At 34.6% G+C, this 20,013-nt stretch overlaps 2 protein-coding genes and 1 long non-coding RNA gene across 3 annotated transcripts in view; all 3 read right to left on the bottom strand.

Annotated features, from left to right (window-relative positions):
* Nucleotides 1-1,910: 1,910 nt before the first annotated feature.
* LOC144555263 (uncharacterized) overlaps nucleotides 1,911-20,013 on the bottom strand; it is a 91,736-nt gene continuing 73,633 nt past the window's right edge. The window contains exons 2-3 of the mRNA XM_078303544.1: nucleotides 2,175-2,377; nucleotides 1,911-2,093 (exon numbers count right to left, since the gene is read on the bottom strand). Of these exons, the coding sequence (XP_078159670.1) occupies nucleotides 1,956-2,093; nucleotides 2,175-2,377 (341 nt within the window). The 3' untranslated portion in view covers nucleotides 1,911-1,955. The remainder of the gene's footprint in view (nucleotides 2,094-2,174; nucleotides 2,378-20,013) is intronic.
* LOC144555183 (uncharacterized) lies at nucleotides 2,439-3,263 on the bottom strand. The gene is made up of 3 exons (XM_078303427.1): nucleotides 2,898-3,263; nucleotides 2,682-2,789; nucleotides 2,439-2,597 (listed from the first exon to the last, which is right to left on the bottom strand). The coding sequence occupies exons 1-3, from the start codon at nucleotides 3,261-3,263 to the stop codon at nucleotides 2,439-2,441; spliced, it is 633 nt and encodes a 210-aa protein (XP_078159553.1).
* Nucleotides 12,558-14,569, bottom strand: LOC144556150 (uncharacterized). The gene is made up of 4 exons (XR_013512219.1): nucleotides 14,191-14,569; nucleotides 13,321-13,402; nucleotides 13,179-13,230; nucleotides 12,558-12,859 (listed from the first exon to the last, which is right to left on the bottom strand). It is a non-coding gene; the product is annotated as an uncharacterized LOC144556150 (long non-coding RNA).

Raw genomic sequence — 20,013 nt, 5'->3', positions numbered from 1 at the left:
GTCTGATTATATAGGCGTGCAGGCCAGAAAGGAAACTGAGATGCTTAGTCTACTTCTGATGCTTATTTAAGGTGAATGAAATTGCGTGGAAGCAACCAAAATATATAATTTATTAAATTTGTTTTATTGTTCAGACATTGATTATTTCGATCATGTAAGGTATCTCCTTCGTTCATTATATATCGACACGAATCTTAAAGGGACACCGTGCATTATAAATTTGGGTCAGATTGATCCGAACTCTTGTGATGAGACGTACGGGTCGGATTAAAACTCAAAAAGTGAGATAATGCAGAGAATCCGAACTCACATTATTTTCACATCCAACAAACGCTAGCTGATGGTTTGTTATTTTCTATTCTTGGTTAGTACAGATGAACAGCTGGCCGTGCATGTATGCGATATTGCGATCTGAACTTGATTAAATCAATTATATTAAATAAATTAAACGAGTGGATACGAAAACAGCATCTAATTCAAAATTTTGGCTCAGAGTCACATGCATATTTAATATATTACTAGTATCATACCCGTGCGTTGCAACGGAGACATATTATAAGAAACAAATATATCAATGAAAATAATAATTATCTAAAAATTAAAACACATGTTAATAGAAAATTTATATGATTCTGTATTTTTAATTAACTTTAATCGTTATCTCTGATAACAATTTGATGATGTGGTGATTTTTTATTTTTAAGTACCAATGATATCAAATAATAGCTCGATTCAAACATAATATCAAATATCATACAACAATTCAATATCAACATATAATATGATATCAAAAAACATAAATAAAAAGTGTTATCGTGTGTATGTATCTCCATTCTATTATTAAGCACGTTGGGTGTCCGATCCGCCAATGACTACGATTGAGAGATGAAACTTCGGATTTGATCTCAGCTCTCCAATTACATAATTTGTCTTCTTTTGATTAAATGCATCTCTTTTATGTATAGAAGTCTAAATTTAGTTAAAAACATACCCACCACATGTGTTGCCACACGATACGTTACAACTAAAATTGAATAAATTCTGAAATTTAGCGATATATTTATCTGTTTCCTTATTCCTTTATTTCCTTATTTCTCCTCTTCAATTGAGAAGACTCCACCTTCCATTTTCTTATTTATTGTTTCCTTACTTCTTCGTTTCTATACGAATCACATTTTTTTTAATTTCCTTATTTCTCTTTCTTTGTTTCTATACATATTGGTGTGGGCAATTTAGAATATATTTACAATATATAATATATCAATGTGTGCATGTGTGTGTGTGTGTATTCTAAATTGGAAACAAAGAAAAATATAAATTGGAACGTGTGTGTGAATATATTTTTTTCTTATAATATGTGTGTGTATATATATATATCCTATACATCACTACAACAGAACCTACTTTCAGCGACCGGAATTCCGGTCGCTGATAATAATTCCGGTCTCAGAAAGTCAAAACCGGTCGCTGAAAGCCTCGTCGCAGATACTCTTCCGATGACGTCGCCGGTCGCTGAATGACGTCATCCGGTCGCTGAAACTTTTTCTGCGACCAAAGGTTTTTCCTCGCTGTTGTTTTTTGCTGACGTCATGTAACGTTATCAGAGACCGTAAATAACGGTCGCTGATAGTCTATTCCGGTCGCTGATACTTATTTATCAGGTTTTTAGGATTTTTGTTATTATTTACATTTGCACCATTTAATAATTGGTATCACACGTACCAACATACAACATACAAACAAAAATAAATATCGATACACACTCAACATACAACACAAGCATACAAACAAATATAAACATAAAGATCTGAAAATAGTATATCATCTCATCAAACATAAACAGTAAGTATAAATGCCAACTGTCCCATCAACACCATAAACATAAATATCGAGTACATAACTGTGCCAGTAACATAAACAATATCATATGACAAGTCATAAATATATAAAAAAACCTAAGCAGTACCATCACCGCCAACATCCGACCAATGCTCCTCGTCATCAGTGTCGTCGTCATCCTCGTCATCCTGAGGAACGGGCGGCGAGGCCTGGTGTGAGCCCGAACCTCCTGGCTGTGAGCCTGAACCTCCGGCCTATGAGGTTGTAAGAAAGTAGTTAAATAATTAGGAATAGTTTACGGTTCACAATTAAAACATACTTATCGAATTTTATACCTGAGTAGCTCTCAACCGAGCCTCCAACCGAGCATCCACCCGAGCCTCGATCTGAGCCTCCATCTGACGAAGTATCCGAGAAGATATCCTGTCGATATCTTCTTCTGAGAGACGCTGACTTGGCGGCATAGAGGAATATGACTGTGAAGAATGCGATTGAGAACCGCTAGACCCTCCGAAGCGAAACATGCCTCTCGTCTTGCCTGGAACATTAAAAGTAAGACAATTAGTACAAAATGACAAAACTAAAATAAATTTCAAATTTCAAAGAATGTTTATTTTACCTAAAGCACCGAGACCATAGTTGTCGCCGTGGACATTCTGATCATCAATGCCCGTAGAGTACCAGAGGTCGGCGTCGTATGCGGGCCATGCGCCTCTATCCGCTCCATACTTCTCCGTCATAGCTTTCTCATATTTTAGCTGCAAATTTTTTAAAATATAACAATAATGTTATGTACAACTGGAACCAATTGGTGTAATCTAAAGATTCAAAAGTATTATTACCTGTGCGTTTTTAGCCTTGACATTAATGTATTCCCCCGTTTCCTTTCTCGTATGAGTAGGCTGAAACAACTCATCCGACCATCTGGGTTCGCGTCCTTGTGTTTGCTCCTATTAAGAATTTGAAAAATCATTTCATTTAAAAAAAGATTATCAAGGTTAGATCAATTAGATTCAATTCGAATGAAAATAAATAAATTTAATAAAAAAGCAACTTACGAAGCGCTGTTTGTGAACAAGCATGTTCACAGAGCCCGTCGTGGCACCTGAACCTTCGGCATTGGCCCTATTTTCTGCATTCCGCTTGCTCCTACTGGTAAAATCGTCGCTGCACCAATGATCAACGAGTCCGGGCCAGTATGCCGGCGTGATCCATTCGCAGTAGGGGTGAGGAGCAACCCCACGCTCCTTCCACTCAACCATTGAATCTCCATACTGTTTGGTTGCTGCCCCCTTGCACTTATTCAGCATATCCTTCAGCCGTGCATTAGCTATCTTTTTAAATGTAGACCATGCCTCACGCTCATCTACATCAGGTGCAAACTGATAGTGCTTCTGCAATGCATAGTAGATAATTAATATCATATGTTAGCTTTGAAAAAAAAAAGAAATAAGTAATTATTAGAGGTTTTGTTTCAGAAAATTTTAGTTACCAAAAACTCTGCCTCGATAATATCCTTAGTATTCTGAGGGAAATCATTGTATCTGTAGTACGGGCCAGGATAATTATTTCGTACTTCCTGCGAAATAATTTTTGCAACATCCTTCGTCTTCTCCGAGTGCCCTGCATCAAAAGTCCTGCAAATAAAAATAATTATTACAATCACTACAATTAAAGCATAATTACAACATACCAAAAAATTGAACATTACTTGAAACCCGCCAACCGAAGCACTGGTCGCAAACTCAGATCTGAAGGCGGCGCTTTGTATGCATTTCGACCGCGAACATTTTTCGAACTTGACTCTCCTTCGTTTTCCGCCGGTGCCTTTCCCTTTCCTTTTCTACTTGGTGCCATATCTAGAATTGAAATGATAAAAATCAATTAGTTTCACTCAAGCGAATTGAAAAAATACAAGTAAATATAAAAATTGCTGCAACTTAAAGAGAAAGATATTAACCTAATGTTCCAATTTACGTTCTTTTTTTCTTTTTTCTTTTTTTGCTACAGCAATTAGATTCAGCATCAGCAGGATGAACCATGACTCCTTCCTTTTCCCGCTTTCCTTCTTTATGCCAACGCATTTGTTCAGCGGTAGTAGAAGTTAAAAAGAGTCTTAGCAACCTCGGACCGATTGGAAGATACCGCACTTCTTTGTACGGCAAACGTTTCGTGGTGTTTTCACGGTTGCCGGGTTTGAAACGATTATGTCCACAAACATCACACTTCTCTTTAGAAATGTTATCATCACCGTAATATAACATGCAATCATTCGGACAAGCATGGATCTTCACGTGGCTTAATCCCAACCCTTTCACCAATTTCTTGCATTGATATTGATTTGGAGGCAACCTATTCTCTTTCGGAAGCCACTTCTTCACGGCCGATATGATGCGATTGAATCCCTCCTTGGTTATGCCGCAGTCGGCTTTAATGCTGAGAAGTTCGGTAACACATGCAAGGACAGTATGTTCCTTGTCACAACCATCCCATAGCGGTTCGTCTGCCGCTTTCATCATGTTGTAAAACTCTTGAGCTTGTTGATTCGGGGGCTCGTCCGCAGTCCATTCGAAAGACGAACCTGCAGCATCAACAAGCATGTCCACCATAGCATTTGGCGACTCCACCTCGGGTTGGCTCTGTTCGGGTTGGCTCGGTTCGGGTTGGCTCTGTTCGGGTTGGCTGTATGCCTCACCATGCATGAACCAATTGGTGTAGAAAGGTCGGAATCCAGATTTCATCAGGTGTTTTCCGATAGTTTCTTTATCCAACCATCGGGTACACCCACACTTGGCACATGGACACCTAATGCGATCACCACTGGTAATATTTTCTTGAATACTAAATGCATATTCAAAAAAACCCTCAACACCCTTAACAAATGTGGGATTCATTCGCTTATTCACGTAACGAGGACCGTACATCCAACTACGATCACCCTCCATTTCTCCTAATCATGACATACACATTTATAATTAAGACATTGTATATATACTTTAAGACTCAAACAAAAAAAGAAGTCCAGATCTATACTTTAGACCCTCCAGATATCATCAATTGATAACGGACCCTCTAAAGCAAGTCATGGAAGAAATCACAATCAATTGTTGCATCATCCATGCAACAGGACTTGTATACAGCCATACAAGCGGCTTCTACACTACATAAACTATGAATTTAAACATACGTACCAGATAGAGAGAGAGGACGCTTCGCTTGCCTTGCCTTGACTTGCCTTGCCTTAATTAGGTCTACATAAAATTAAATGCACACGAGGTCAAAACTGAACTTGACGTTATGATTTCTTTATATTCTGACACTTCAATGAAATAATGACATTAAATATAAACAGGTCCAAAGTTGTTAGTCTTTTGGGGCTTACGAAGGGCCGGTGTACAATCCTATCCCACTCTTTGAATGCTATGTCTCAATAGTGAAGAACTGTTTGTGGATTTAGTATTTAAGAAAAATTCGGCAGCATTTCCCCTTAGTTCCCCGAGTACGCGTTAGAAACACATCATTTTGGACATGTTTCAATACGTACTCGTAGGAACAACAAGGGAAAATGATACCGAATCTTTCTTAAATACTAGATCCACAAACAGTTCTTCACATCCTAAATGAGACAAAGCATTCAAAGAGCAGTCCCAAAACGGGGACTATTCAAAATTAATCCCTATTGGATTAATTTTGAACGGGTATGAGCCTAAAAGGCATACTAAATGTTCCGGTTTTGTTGGATCATAAAACAGTACTATACTAATAACTAACGAATTGTACTACACAATTAATAATATAATTAAATACCATTTCATTAAGAGGGAGAAAACTTGTCTGACTACAAGCAATTATTCTGCTTCTTCCGCGTACCTCTCTTTGAGCCTTTTTTCTTTTGCACCTTTTAATTCAACATGCTATAAAGAATTTAATATATATTATTAGTACAATTGATTACTAAAATTGTTGGATAACATAAGAGAGACCATAAAGAATTTAATCGTTATATCATGCTATAAAGAAGCTCATTATATCATGCTTAATTTGCAGTTTTTTAATAATTATTAAAAGAGAAGTCTCATCATATTCCTATTCTTGAAACTTGAAACTTTTGAGTTTTGACATTTTAATATACTAGCTATATCCTAATTTCTTTTTATATATCAGCACTAAACTAATAGACTATTTGTCTAGTGTTCCATAATATATAATAGAGTTAGGCTGGGGTGCTATGGATAGCATAGTGGCATCTATGCTACGGCTCAATATTCGAGTTTTCAAAATCCAAACGGTCGATCCGAACCGTTCATCTTATTCTCCATATTAATATCTGCTTGGAGACCAAATTTTATAATTTTCTGAATTTTTTTACTATTTATTAAGCCACTTTGAAAATAGCTAATCCAACGGTTTTATTGTTTTGTGCAGCCACCGTTGGATCAACAATTTTGTAAAATACTTAATAAATAGTAAAAAAATTCAGAAAAATGTAAAATTTGGTCTCCAAGCAGATATTAATATGGAGAATAAGATGAACGGTTCGGATCGACCGTTTGGATTTTGAAAACTCAAATATTGAGCCGTAGCATAGAGGCCACTATGCTATCCATAGCACCCCAGCCTAACTCTATATAATAGAAGCAATTATAATAAACATGAAGCCTATGAATTATTGCCTAGAAAATTTTTCAAATTGTTTAGTGCTTAATTGTTTAGTGCCCAACAATGATTTCAAATTGTTTAAATAGTGCCCAACAATGATTTCAAATTGTTTAGAACAAATCTTAATAAATGTTAAAATAAAAAAAAATTTACTTACTGCACTATCGATCTGAGTTTCATAAAAGATGGGGATTCCAATACCGACAGCAACACTGGCAATCCCAACTGCAATTGCCACAGCCTATGCCAAGACAATTGAAAACGATCGAATATAAACAAAAAGATTATAATTATGAGATTTTCTGATTTGCATTTCTCGTTCAAAGTTAGTACCCCCACACAACTGAGGTACTTGCTTATATAACTTTATTTAACAGAAACAACCATACCCATTGAAGTAACAGAAAAGCCTATTCAAACCCTTACTGAAATACTAATGCAGATTTTACAGGTGAAGATGTGCTTCTCAATTCGAGGACTTGGAAAAAAAAAAAAAAACCAGAAAAATCATTGACACCAGAAAAATGCATAGTAGATAATTATTTTATTGCAGGTGTAGTTCCAAAAACTGAAATTCTGGATAGTGATGAATCAGATCTAATGGCCCAGATTTCGGTACATTTTCTTTTTTATTAATTTACTTGCTGTATTTTTATCTTCTTTCCAAACTATATACTTATTGATTCTAACTCTTCTATATTTATTGTTAAATTTTTCATTGATTGCAGAAATATATGAATGATGACAATTTCCAAGGTATGTAAATACTTCGTCACTGTTTTAGGTATGCTTCTTAGGATTGAGAAGCTGATTGGTGGAGATTCGGCACTGTTTTAGGTGCTTTTAAATGCACAGCTCTAAAGGAAATTGATAAAATCAACAAAAACCATCCCTGGTTATGTTCAACTGTGATTACGCAGAGAGGCTAAAACCACAAATGAAGAGAAAAATTGATATGTTAACCAGAGTTCATCGATTTCCCAAAACGAATATAATAGATAGCCCAGCAATTTCATCCACCAACCGGATAAATCGTAAATGGGATGCTACATCTTAATAAAAGACAGCAAATCTAGTGAAATTAAACAAACCTCAAAACGCCACGTGGCAGCCTCGAGGGCGAGAAAACGCGAGGCGATGCGCTCGGAGCCGAAGCCGGAGGCTGCTCTCCTTCCCTCTACTGGTTCACCTATTTTTCAAAAAGAAGAGGACAGTTAGTTGATGAGAAGATCAAGACGAGAGAAGAGGGGTTAAATTGGTCGATGAGAAGAAGAGGATATAGGAGAGAACCGGCAGTTTCGACGGAGACGACGGCTCTGGCGCAAGGCTAGGGTTTTTGGGTATGGTGAAGAAATGGAGACGAAGACGACGGCTCTGGCGCGAATGGGTTTTGGGGCGAAATTTTCGCAGAAAAAAATTTTCAGCGACCGGCGAGGGCGCCGGTCGCTAATACTGTCGCTGAAAGTTATCCTCGCCATTGGTTTTAGTTTTTCTTTTTTTTTCCGGGCGGGGGGGACTTTCTGCGACCGGCGTCAGCACCGGTCGCTGATACCGGTCGCTGAAAAACCATTTTGTTGTAGTGCATACACACGATAACACTTTTTATTTATGTTTTTTGATATCATATTATATGTTGATATTGAATTGTTGTATGATATTTGATATTAGATTCGAATCGAGCTATTATTTGATATCATTGGTACTTAAAAATAAAGAATTACCACATCATCAAATTGTTATCAGAGATCCCGATTAAAGTTAATTAAAAATACATAATCATATAAATTTTCTATTAACATGTGTTTTAATTTTTAGATAATTATTATTTTCATTAATATATTTGTTTCTTATAATATGTTCCCGTTGCAACGCACGGGTATGATACTAGTATGATATATATACACACACATATTATAAGAAAAATATATATTCACACACATGTTCCAATTTATATTCTTCTTTGTTTCCAATTTAGAAAACACACACACACACATTGATATATTCTATATCGGAAATATATTCTAAATTGCCCACACCAATATGTATAGAAACAAAGAAAAAGAAATAAGGAAATAAAAAAAAATGATTTCCATTGTGATCCGTATAGAAACGAAGAAGTAAGGAAACAATAAATAAGAAAATGGAAGGTGGAGTCTTCTCAATTGAAAAGGAGAAATATGAAAACAAAAAAATAAAGAAGCAGATAAATATATCGCTAAATTTTAGAATTTATTCAATTTTAATTGTAACGTATCATGTGGTAGCATATGTGGTGGGTATGTTTTTAACTAAATTTAGACTTCTATACATAAAACATATGTATTTAATCAAAAGAAGACAAAATATGTAATTGGAGAGCTGAGATCAAATCCGAAGTTTTATCTCTCAATCGTAACCGTTGGTGGATCGGACACCCAACGTGCTTAATAATAGAACTAGTATCATACCCGTGCGTTGCAACGGGGACATATTATAAGAAAAAAAATATAACAATGAAAATAATAATTATCCAAAAATTAAGACACATGTTAATAGAAAATTTATATGATTCTGTATCTTTAATTAACTTTAATCTTGATCTCTGATAACAATTTGATGATTTGATGATTCTTTATTTTTAAGTACCAACGATATCAAATAATAGCTCGATTCGAATTTAATATCAAATATTCGTACAACAATTCAATATTGACATATAATATGATATCAAAAAACATAAATAAAAAGTGTTATAATGTGTATGTATAGGATATATATACACACACACATATTAATTATAAGAGAAATATATATTGACACACACGTTCCAATTTATATTATTCTTCTTCTTCTTCTTTATTTCCAATTTAGAATATATACACACACACATTGATATATTCTATATTGGAAATATATTCTAAATTGCCCACAACAATATGTATAGAAACAAAGAAAGAGAAATAAACAACTAAAAATAAATTGATTTCCATTGTGATCCATATAGAAAGGAAACAAAGAAATAAGAAGATGGAAGATGGAGCCTTCTCAATTGAATATGAGAAATATGGAAACAAAAAAAATAAGAAAATAAATAAATATATCGCTAAATTTCAGATTTTGTTCAATTTTAATTGTAACGTATCGTGTGGCAGCACATGTGGTGGGTATGTTTTTAACTAAATTTAGACTTCTATACATAAAACATATGGATTTAATCAAAAGAAGACAAATTATGTAATTGCAGGACTGAGATTAAATCTGAAGTTTCATCTTTCAATCGTAGCCGTTGGCAGATCGGACACCCAACGTGCTTAATAATGAGTATGGCTAATATAACATCAGTGTCATTTCAGTCTATATAACACCAACTCTAAAACCTATCAAATCGAGTTCAAATGGTGAATCCAAACCGTTCAAACCAATTTATTTTATGAGTGATGCGTTTACATGCAAACTTTTTATATTTTCAAGTTATTTTAGTATCAAATCAAGCGGCAAAAAAATTGAAAAATGAATGTATTAAAATTAACTTAAAAACTCAAACATTTGACCGCTTGACTTGATATCAAATAAACTCAAAAACTTATAAATTTTACATGTAAACGCACAACTAATGAAGTAGGTCGGTTTGAACGGTTTGGATTCACCATTTGAACTCGATTTGATAGGTTTTGGAGTTGGTATTATATAAACTGAAATGACACTGATGTTATATTAGCCACACTCCTTAATAATAGAATGAAGATTAATATATTATGAATAAGTGCTCTGACAAGATGCCTACTACGCCCTAAAAAATTGGAAATATAACAGCTAAAATCATCGGAAAATGTGCGACTGCGAAAGATGCACCTATATGCACGAATTTTCAAAAAGCAAAGTGTTTTCTGACCATGCGAACATGCCAAGGGAAAATACAAACAACTTTTCTACCGTTCACAAGGGGAAGCAGTGGGCTCAAGGGCTTACAACTTTTCTCCTGTTTTGTATGTATTTTTAGTGGATCATATCTTAAAAAAATGGGTAATTATAATTTCTCCCACGTATCCATCCCCCATTTCATCCCCCAACTAACTTTCTATTTTAACTATAACTAACTACTATTTCTAACAACATTTTTTTTCTTTCCTCTTTCTCCCTTTCTCTTCCACCTCCATTTTTCTCTTTCACCTTCATCTTCTTCTCCCACCTCCCTCTCCAACCTCCGCCACCTACACCTCACCTCACCTCCGCCTCTACCTCCCTCTCCCACCTTCGCATCCCACCTCCTCCTCCGCCTCCGTTTTTCCTTCGATAAGCTCCCCTCCCTCTCCTACCTCGAAATGGTAAATACAATAAGCTCCCTCCCTCTTACACTTTCGCCTCGGTTTTTTCCCTCTACGCCTGCTACTCCTGCTCCAGCGAACGTTTTGTCGGAGATCATCCGTCACTCCATCCCAATCAAGCACGCCTCTGCCAGGAATGAATACTTCAACGTATATGAATGAATACTTCATTGTGTATGAATGAATACTTTAATGTGTATGAATGAATACTAGAGCACGTCTCTACCGAGTCAGATCCGTCACTGTCGATCGTATCAAAATAATTTTGTATATGTATATGCAATTAATCTTTTTCATGTTTATGTTCCATTTCCTCATAAAGTAGCGAGTTTTGCAAAGAACAAAGCTTTATTAATGATGAATTAGGCCACTGCGTATTAAATAAATGACATAAAAACAAAATTTTGAAAAAAAAATAGAGATATATGAATGAATACTTGATGTCTTAGATATGAATACTTCAATGTGTATAAATGAATACTTAATATCTTATGTATGAATATTTGCGTGACAAAATATTAATACTTGTGCAACAGACAACTCGAAAGTATGTCATCATGGATCTCATTTGAAAGATAAAATTGTGTAGAAAACGTTCGTGGTTTTAGATTTACAAAATTCTTCCCATATCGTCAGAAATATTGGTTAGATTGAACGGAGAAAAAAAAAACCACCTCTAAAAACATGTAAAAAATGGATGAGTGATGTGTCCAGTTTTTATATTTACAGTTACACGATGAGGATTAATACTTTCTCGATAAGAGATAAATTCTTGTGCAACGGACAACTCGAAAGTATGTCATCATGGATCTCATTTGAAAGATAAAATTGTGTAGAAAACGTTCGTGGTTTTAGATTTGTAAAATTCCTCATAGATCGTCAGAAATATTAGTTATATTGAACGGAGAAAAAAAATCACCTCTAAAAACGTGTAAAAGATGGATGAGTGATGTGTCCAGTTTCTATATTTGCACTTGCACGACGAGGATGAATATTTTCTCGATAAGGATGAATACTTGTACAACGGACAACTCGAAAGTATATCATCATGGATTTCATTTTAAAGATAAAATTATGTCAAAAACATTTGTGGTTTTAGATTTGCAAAATTCCTCACCGATCGTCAGAAATATTGATTAGATTGAACGAATAAAAAAAATCTCACCTCTAAAAACGTGTCCAGTTTTTTTTTTTAAATACTTGATATATTAGGTATGAATACTTGATGTGTTATAGATGAATACTTGATGCATTATAGATGAATACTTGCGCACGCCAGTTGTAAAATCTTTCAAATATTATGTGGTCCCCAAATAGTAAGTGGTCCCCCTAAGTAGTTAGTAGTTATTGAAGTAGTTAATGACTGGGGATGAAATGGGGGATTGTTACGGGGGATAGCTAGATGCTCCCTAAAAAAATAAGCACTTGACCCACTAGTAGGGGTGTACAACGGGCGGGTCAATGATATTTTATTAAAATTTGAATCCAACCCGATTACACCGGGTTAAAAAAAAATGTTACTTGACCCACCCATAACCCAACCCAACCCATCTATTTTTTTATATACGGGTTATTACGGGTTATGCGGGTTAGACGGGTTATTAATTCAAGCAGAATTTCTGATATTGTCAAATAGCCCTTATTCTATAGTAGCTATACTTTTTTTATGTTCATCTGTGTATGGACCAATAGCAACGTTGCACTTGAATGCATAGCGTTAAAAAAAATTCAAAGAAACAGAAAGGCAAAAATACATCCAGGAGAAACTTATAGTGGGCTCCACAATTCAGTGACTTACTGACTTGTCTAATATTAACCTAGGTATTAAGCAACATACCCTAAAAAAAAAAAAAAAAAACCAGTGCAGCAAACCTAATACAAAGCAAAACAACATAGCAATCCTGATTCAAAAGAGCAAATCATAGCAAATTGAAAAAAATCCAAACTGACAACTAAAGTATATTAAGCATAAAACCCCCTTGTAAACTTCAAAATCAGCACTCAGCAGTTCAGCACCCATATGCCTTAAGCTTTAACCTGTTCATCAGATATTGTCTCTATACCAAGGTAGCATAAAAATCAGTTTAGAACATGCATCATACTTCTGGTTTTTGCACCAGAATTGAACGAGACATTTTACATAAAAATAAATAAATTAAGGAAAACTAATTTCAGATCAAGTGAAAACCAGAAGTATAAACTCTAGGACTAGGAGTATGATGCAAACAATCATTAAGATCAAAGAGCAAATAATTACCAGAAGTATAAAAACCAGAAGTATAAAAACTAGAAGTATAAACTCATTTCTGGTGCCATTTCTAGAAATAGATGTACCAGTTCTATTATACATAAAAAACTTGAATATCAAATAATTACCTTTAGCCTTGAATTGTAACCCCAGCATTAGATGACTTTGGTGCTGCATGTTCTGAAAAAAAAATTATGAATGTAAAATTGTATGTCCAGCAAGATTAAAACACAATTTAATTCCATCACAATAAAAATATAAAGTACTTACCATTTGTTGTTATATCATATTTCTCTACATCTTCCATCTCCTCACGAGGATCATAATGGATTTTTGAAGACCGCAGCCAATTCTGACCACAATGAAATCCATGTCATTAGTACAATGAAAACATGATGCCGGTTTAATAACTGTATGTTAACTACAATGAAATCCATGTCATTAGTACCAAAGAACATGATGCCGGTTTAATAAAAACACTACATAATGATAAAAAGAAAACAAAAAAAGCAATAATAAGATACTGGTACAGTGGTACCAGTGTAGTCGTACCAGTACATATACTGATACAGTGGTACCAGTGTAGTCGTACCAGTACATGTCAGTGATTGCTGGATCTTGTGGATACATCGCACCAGGTATGAATTGATTACATTAGATACGGTGGCTTTCAAGAAAGTTACTCAAATGATTTGATTAATTAACAACGCCAACCCTAAGATATAGAGCTAATTATCCATCTAGAAAGTTACTTTTTGAAATGCTAACGCCCGAATGATTATTTAGCCTAATAAAATACGGTACCGCTTCTATAACATGCCCAAAAGCAGCTTGAATTTGTATTGTATTTCCTTTTTCTTACTTTTTGAACAGTCCTTTTGTTCGGGTTGGGCATGGCGTACAAAAAGAACAACTAATAAAAGAAAAGAGCAAAAGAAAAATACAACAAAATATAAAGCTGGGAAAGTTGATCGATGCTCATTGACTGAGAACTTGTCATTGGCTTTAATCATTTAGCATGGCTTTAGTGAAAATCTTTTTTGCACATTTCAAATGGTATCAGTCCTCAACGGAAGGTAATGAAGAGATTCTCAGAAATCAGAATGATAACCTCGCAAGAAAGACCAAAAAAAAAAGTACCTTTGGCTGAGCCTGAGTATTTCGTGGTGGTACTGGTCTCTCTGAGGTCGCCATTAAAATTGAAATGATTGAAGACGGATTTGCAATCGAAAGGTAGAGATGGCTGAGTATTTTGAGTGGAGGATTGTGGTCGTCAGTCTCGGATTTGAGGCATATTGAAGACGGAAAGGAACCATTTTCCCAGGCGTCGTGGGAGAGAGAGAGCGCGCCGCAGAAAGGAGATCGAGGCGTCAAGAGTGAAGGAGATCGAGGCCGCCTGTGGAGAGAAGGAAGGAGATAAGGATTGCGGGATTTAATGGAGATTTAATGCGGGATTTAATTGAGGCCGGGTCGCTTCGGAAGGAAATAAGGACTCTGGGTCGGGTCCGGGTATAAACGGGTTAGTAAGAGCAAACCCGTGACCCGACCCAGAGTAACGGGTTTGTCCAAAATTCAACCCGTACCCGATCCAATTAAATCTCAACCCGGTAAAAAACGGGTCGGGTCGGACGGGTTTGACGGATCGGGTGGGTCTCGGATTTTTTTGTACACCCCTACCCACTAGTCCATTCCTAATCACCTCTCATATTAGAATATTGGATCAAAGAAGACTAAGAGTCAAAAAGCAGAAATTAAGTTTAACATTATCGAACCCACTAGTCCATTCCTAATCCGCTCTCCTTGTCTCTCTCATATTAGAATATTGGATCAAAGAAGACTAAGAGTCAAAAGGAGAAATTAAGTTTAACATTATCGATGCTCGGGTCCCTCTCATATTGTGAATTGGATCATGTATGCTACGCTTTTAATTTCTATTAACTTTGAGTTCATGTAAACCTTTGATATATAAAATAATTTTGGTTTCATAAAAATTTACAAACTTTGGTTAGTCTATTAATTGGAAGCTATACCACTTTATTAGTCGGATACAGATACAAATCGGATATTAGTCGGATACGAATACAGATCGGATATTAATCGGATATGAATACGAATAGAATATTAGTCAAATACAAATATGAATACAGATATAAATCAAATTCCTAATTTATATATATATATATATAGAGAGAGAGAGAGAGATGGGCTATGGTGCATTGCAATGCATAGGCACCCTTGTGCATTGGATTATAAATCACCGATTCAAAGTCCAAATGACCGATCCAAACCGTTCATCTTGTTCTCCATATTAATATATGCTTGGAGACCAAATTTTACATTTTTTGAAATTTTTTTACTATTTATTAAGCCACTTTGAAAATAGCTGATCCGGTGGTCCAGAAATTTTTACTATTTTTTACTGTTCACCCAGATTTTCAAATTTTTAATAAATCTAAATAAATAGTAAAAAACATTCCAAATAATGTAAAATTTGGTATCCAAGCACATATTAATATGGAGAACAAGATGAACGGCTTGGATCGGTCATTTGGACTTTGAATCGGTGATTTATGGTCCAATGCATAAGGGTGCCTATGCATTGCAATGCACCATAGCCCATCTCTCTCTCTCTCTATATATATATAAATTATACTATTCATCTTATTCATAAATAATAAAATATATCATGCTACATAACACAATAAAAATAATAACTCTAAATTATTAGTTATCTATCTAAATTAAAAAATACTATCATATTGATTCAACATTTGCAAGTACTCTTTTCATACTACAGATTTTTTTTTTCTCATTAAAGTCTTCAATAATATTTTGTGGAACTTGGGAAGTATTATTTTCAGAATTTGATTCTTGATTGTTTGGAGTACTCATGGTGTAACAAAAAAATATTAAAAAGTTTTTTTATTTTTTGTTAATAGCTTTTGAATTCAGGAGGATGAAGAGAAATAACTTTTGAAAATAAAAATATTGAAGAAGAGATATAATTTTTAAAAAATAAAATATTGGAGATGACGATTTCCTTTTTTATGGTTCAAAAAATCTATGAATGGAATACTAATAATTTGTAGAAATGACATATTAATGAGAACATAAATTTTCATTATTATGCATAGAATATTAAGGCAAATATTGAAAGATGTATTCATAGCAATAAATTTTATTTAAAAAATTAGCGCGGCTGTTACGGAAGGAATAAGTTTGACATCCATCTGTGTTTATAAACATAGCGAATATGTGACTGCATTATATTTTCTCACATTGAAGTCGTGAAAAAGTACTGGGCTCACCACAGCTTATGAAAAAATTAATACGTAAAGTTGTATTTTTATATATTAATAGTTATTAATATATGTTTTATTGGGTATTTATATGGGTATTGGGTCGGGTTCAGTTATGGGTTGAATAATTAAATGAAATCCATATCCTACCCATTACAGTATCGGTTTTGGTTCGGATCCAGATCGAATATTAAATTATTAATTTTGTAATCGTACTCATAATTTAAACGATTGTATTTTTTAAACCATACTCTATCCAAATTAATTGGATTTGGGTCGGTTCCGGATCATATTTGGTTCGGTTCCAGATCGGGTAAAGTAGCACCTCTACTTGGCGGTATCCTGTCCGTTCGACAATTGTATACCGTTATTTACAACACTGGTACATCTTAATATAAAAAAATATATAATTTTAGATTTTTTTTTTTTACTTGATTAGATAGTAGAACTGCATTGCTCCTCTCCAATTTGCACTAAATTAATGAATTTGAAGGTCTTATATGAATTTTTAATGGAGCAGTTGAACCAGATCGAATCAACTTGAATTGGAAGGATATTGTAGGAAATAAATAGTTTACTGGACAGTCCGATGTAAATTGATTGGTCCAAAATTATCTGAAGCATAAAACACATACTTTCTATTTTACTCTTTTCAGATGTATCATAATTTTTAATTTAGATTTTTTTTTAAATAAATTATTTTCTAACTATTTTTATTGATTCTCGTTCTCGTCGCTCTCTCCTCCTCTGTAATAATTGTTGACGTGATTATAAAAAATAATTTTACCAATTTAAAATTAACTAAATATTTATTTTGTGCTTGACAGTTCTTAATTTTACTGAGGTCAACTCTCAATAAAAAAAAATGTGATCAGGCCATCAGGGTAGGGCTGCAAACGAACCGAACCGAATCGAATCGGGCTTAGTTCGAATTCGAATTCGAAATTATTTCGAACCGAATCCAATTCGAAATTGAAATAGATTTCAAACCTAAAAGCTCAATTCGAATTCGATTCGGTATAATTCGAACTAGTTTGATTTGATTCGAAATTAGTTCGAAATTGAAAGCTTAAGGGAAAGAGAAATCTTAAATTGAAAGCTTAAAGAGGGAAATAAATCTGCTGCGATTTCATGAAAGACGAGCGATAAATTGAAAGCTTAAACGAATTGGGCACGCAGGAAGGGGAGAAGATCGAAATTGAAAGCTTAAGGGAAAGAGAAAGCTTAAATTGAAAGCTTAAAGCTTAAAGGAAAATAAATCTGCTGCGATTTCATGAAAGAAGAGCGATAAATTGAAAGCTTAAACGAATTGAGCACGCAGGAAGGGGAGAAGATGAAGAGAGGGGAGAAGACGAAGGGCCACGCGTAAACTGATTGAGCACGCACGAAACACGTGTAAACGAAATTGCATTGTTCATAAAAGAATTGGGCCACGCGTAAATAAAAACTATTGTTCTATTCATCTTTTTTTCACATCACTTTTTCACACCTCCGCTTCATAAATGAAATCAATCCGCACGTAAACGAATTGGGCCTGCTTTAAACGAATCGAACTGGGCCAGATTCGCGAACCACACGAATCGAATTGGGCCTGGTTCGAATTCGAAATTGAATTAATTTCGAATCGAACTGGTTTGAATTAATTTCGAACCGAATTACTTTCGAATCGATTTTTTTTCGAACTTTTTCGAATCGAACTCGAATCGAATCACGAATCTCGAATTTTTTGTGCACCCCTACATCAGGGCGATGATTAAGCCGAAAAAAAAAAGAAAAAAAAAGAAAGAGGAAAGATGGATGGCAAAATTGATATTACAATGAAATCACCAGGGCAAGTATATTTGCCTTATCATTGGCAGCTAAGGAATCACTAAATATTTCCAAAGATGAAATGCTTACGATCTGCAACCCGGTACACAAAAAAAATAAAATAAAAAATAGTTTATCAATTATTAATTTGTGCTTATATTTAATGAACCAAATTATTAAATGTTTCTGTTGGAAACACCTAAGCTTTTTAATTTAAATATTTCTGCTTTCGCAATTTTCTGTTGGAAACAACTAATGATATCTTAACCGGGCTCCTGACAGCCCAACTGTTTATTTAGAGTTTAGAACAGTTAAAGATATAATTTTTTAATATTTTCTAATGTATTTTTTAGTGCTATCAACTTACAATGGAACATAATTTTGACAACTATTTGTAACGAATGATAATAATACAATACAAGGCAATGAGCATCAATACAGATTTATTTTTTTTATTCTAAACGCTGGCATTTCCTATTCTACTTTTTGAATTATAGAGTAATTTTATTATTTAGAAAAAAATATATTAAAGAAATTACTTTCTAAATGTTTCTATTATATTTCATTTCCGTCCCTCGTTTTTGTAATAATTATTGATGTAGCCGCTAAAAACAATTAATAGTTAATTGCAAGAGTGTAGAAATTTAGAAATTAAAATTAACTTGATTTCTACCTGAAACTTGACCGCGGTTCTTAATTTTTTTCTTAAATTTGCTAATGTAGTTGCTTAAGCCCATAAACTCTGTTCATTTTAATGGCGTTTCTTTCATTAGAGAAAAAAGAGAGAGAGAGAGAGAGAGAAGAGAATAAAAAATGGGATTAGTCGATAGAACGAGTCCACCTTACAAAAATGTATCAAGGGGACACGTCATCATCAGTGGGGTCCAGGCGTTGTGATAACCACTCATTTATCATTTTCAAAATTAAAGAAGTACAAATAAATTAAGACCTGAATCCAACTTGTAAATGGTAACTGCATAATGCCTCCATGTAAAATTTTGAAAAACAAAGATAATTAAAGATGCTATGAATAAAAAAGAAAATCTAATAACACAAGAACAATGCGGAAAAGCTGCATATTTAGCATAAAAATCTACAATGTTACACCAAAAGTGGTATCAGGGGTGGAATTGGAAAATTTAGATTGAAAAGTTAAAATGTAAAGCATATAATGTGCGGCAACTGAGATTTAAACTCAAATCTTTACGGTCACAAAATAGAGTTCTAACTACTAAATTACAACCTCACATTTAGTATTTTATAAGGAGAGCTAACCCATAAAAAACACCTTTAAGACGAGCTTAATGGGTGGTGATGAGAAGGGGAGCTCGCGTCCCTAGGCGATTGGGGAGGCGATTTTGGCAAATCTGAAAAACCACAAAAAAACCTCAAAAAATCAAGAAAAATCCAAATCTCTCTTGTAGTTGTAGATCGAGAAGGAATACCTCGATCCATTCCTCTCTCTCGATTCCGTTCTCAGCCCCGTTCTTGTGCAAAGATTAGAGACACGAAGAGACTCAATTACCACCATAGATTCCGATCTCCAATCTGTCTTCTCCTCCTCTCAAACTTCGAATTTCAGGTGAGCGCTAGTAGGCGATTCAACAGGAGACTGAAGGAAAAACGAAAATCAACACAAAATGGCTAATCCGTTTGAGCCACTGGCGGATCTCAAACCATCTCTCTGCGCAATCTCACACGCTGTGGCAACTATAGTGGAGAAGATCCAGAGGCCATCTCAACAGCTGTACAAGCAGCCACCACTTCACCCAGTCAAATCGGAGGATCCAGTGAAAGTTTTCTGGAGGAAATCCAATTCTCAAGGTGAGCAACAGTGTAGACTTGTTCGAACTGA

Source organism: Carex rostrata, chromosome 6 (assembly GCF_964058835.1).
Source record: "Carex rostrata chromosome 6, lpCarRost1.2, whole genome shotgun sequence".
Lineage (NCBI taxonomy): Eukaryota > Viridiplantae > Streptophyta > Magnoliopsida > Poales > Cyperaceae > Carex > Carex rostrata.
The sequence above is the reverse complement of the archived record's forward strand: the minus strand, read 5'-3'. Positions and strand labels throughout refer to the sequence as shown.

Excerpts from the sequence above, each read along its gene's own strand:
- LOC144555183 (XM_078303427.1), bottom strand. The coding sequence starts at position 3,263 with ATGATATTAATTATCTACTATGCATTGCAGAAGCACTATCAGTTTGCA. Across the intron at positions 2,790-2,897 it reads TTGTTCACAAACAGCGCTTC|GAGCAAACACAAGGACGCGA; the intron begins GTAAGTTGCTTT and ends AATTCTTAATAG. Across the intron at positions 2,598-2,681 it reads TCAAGGCTAAAAACGCACAG|CTAAAATATGAGAAAGCTAT; the intron begins GTAATAATACTT and ends AAAAATTTGCAG.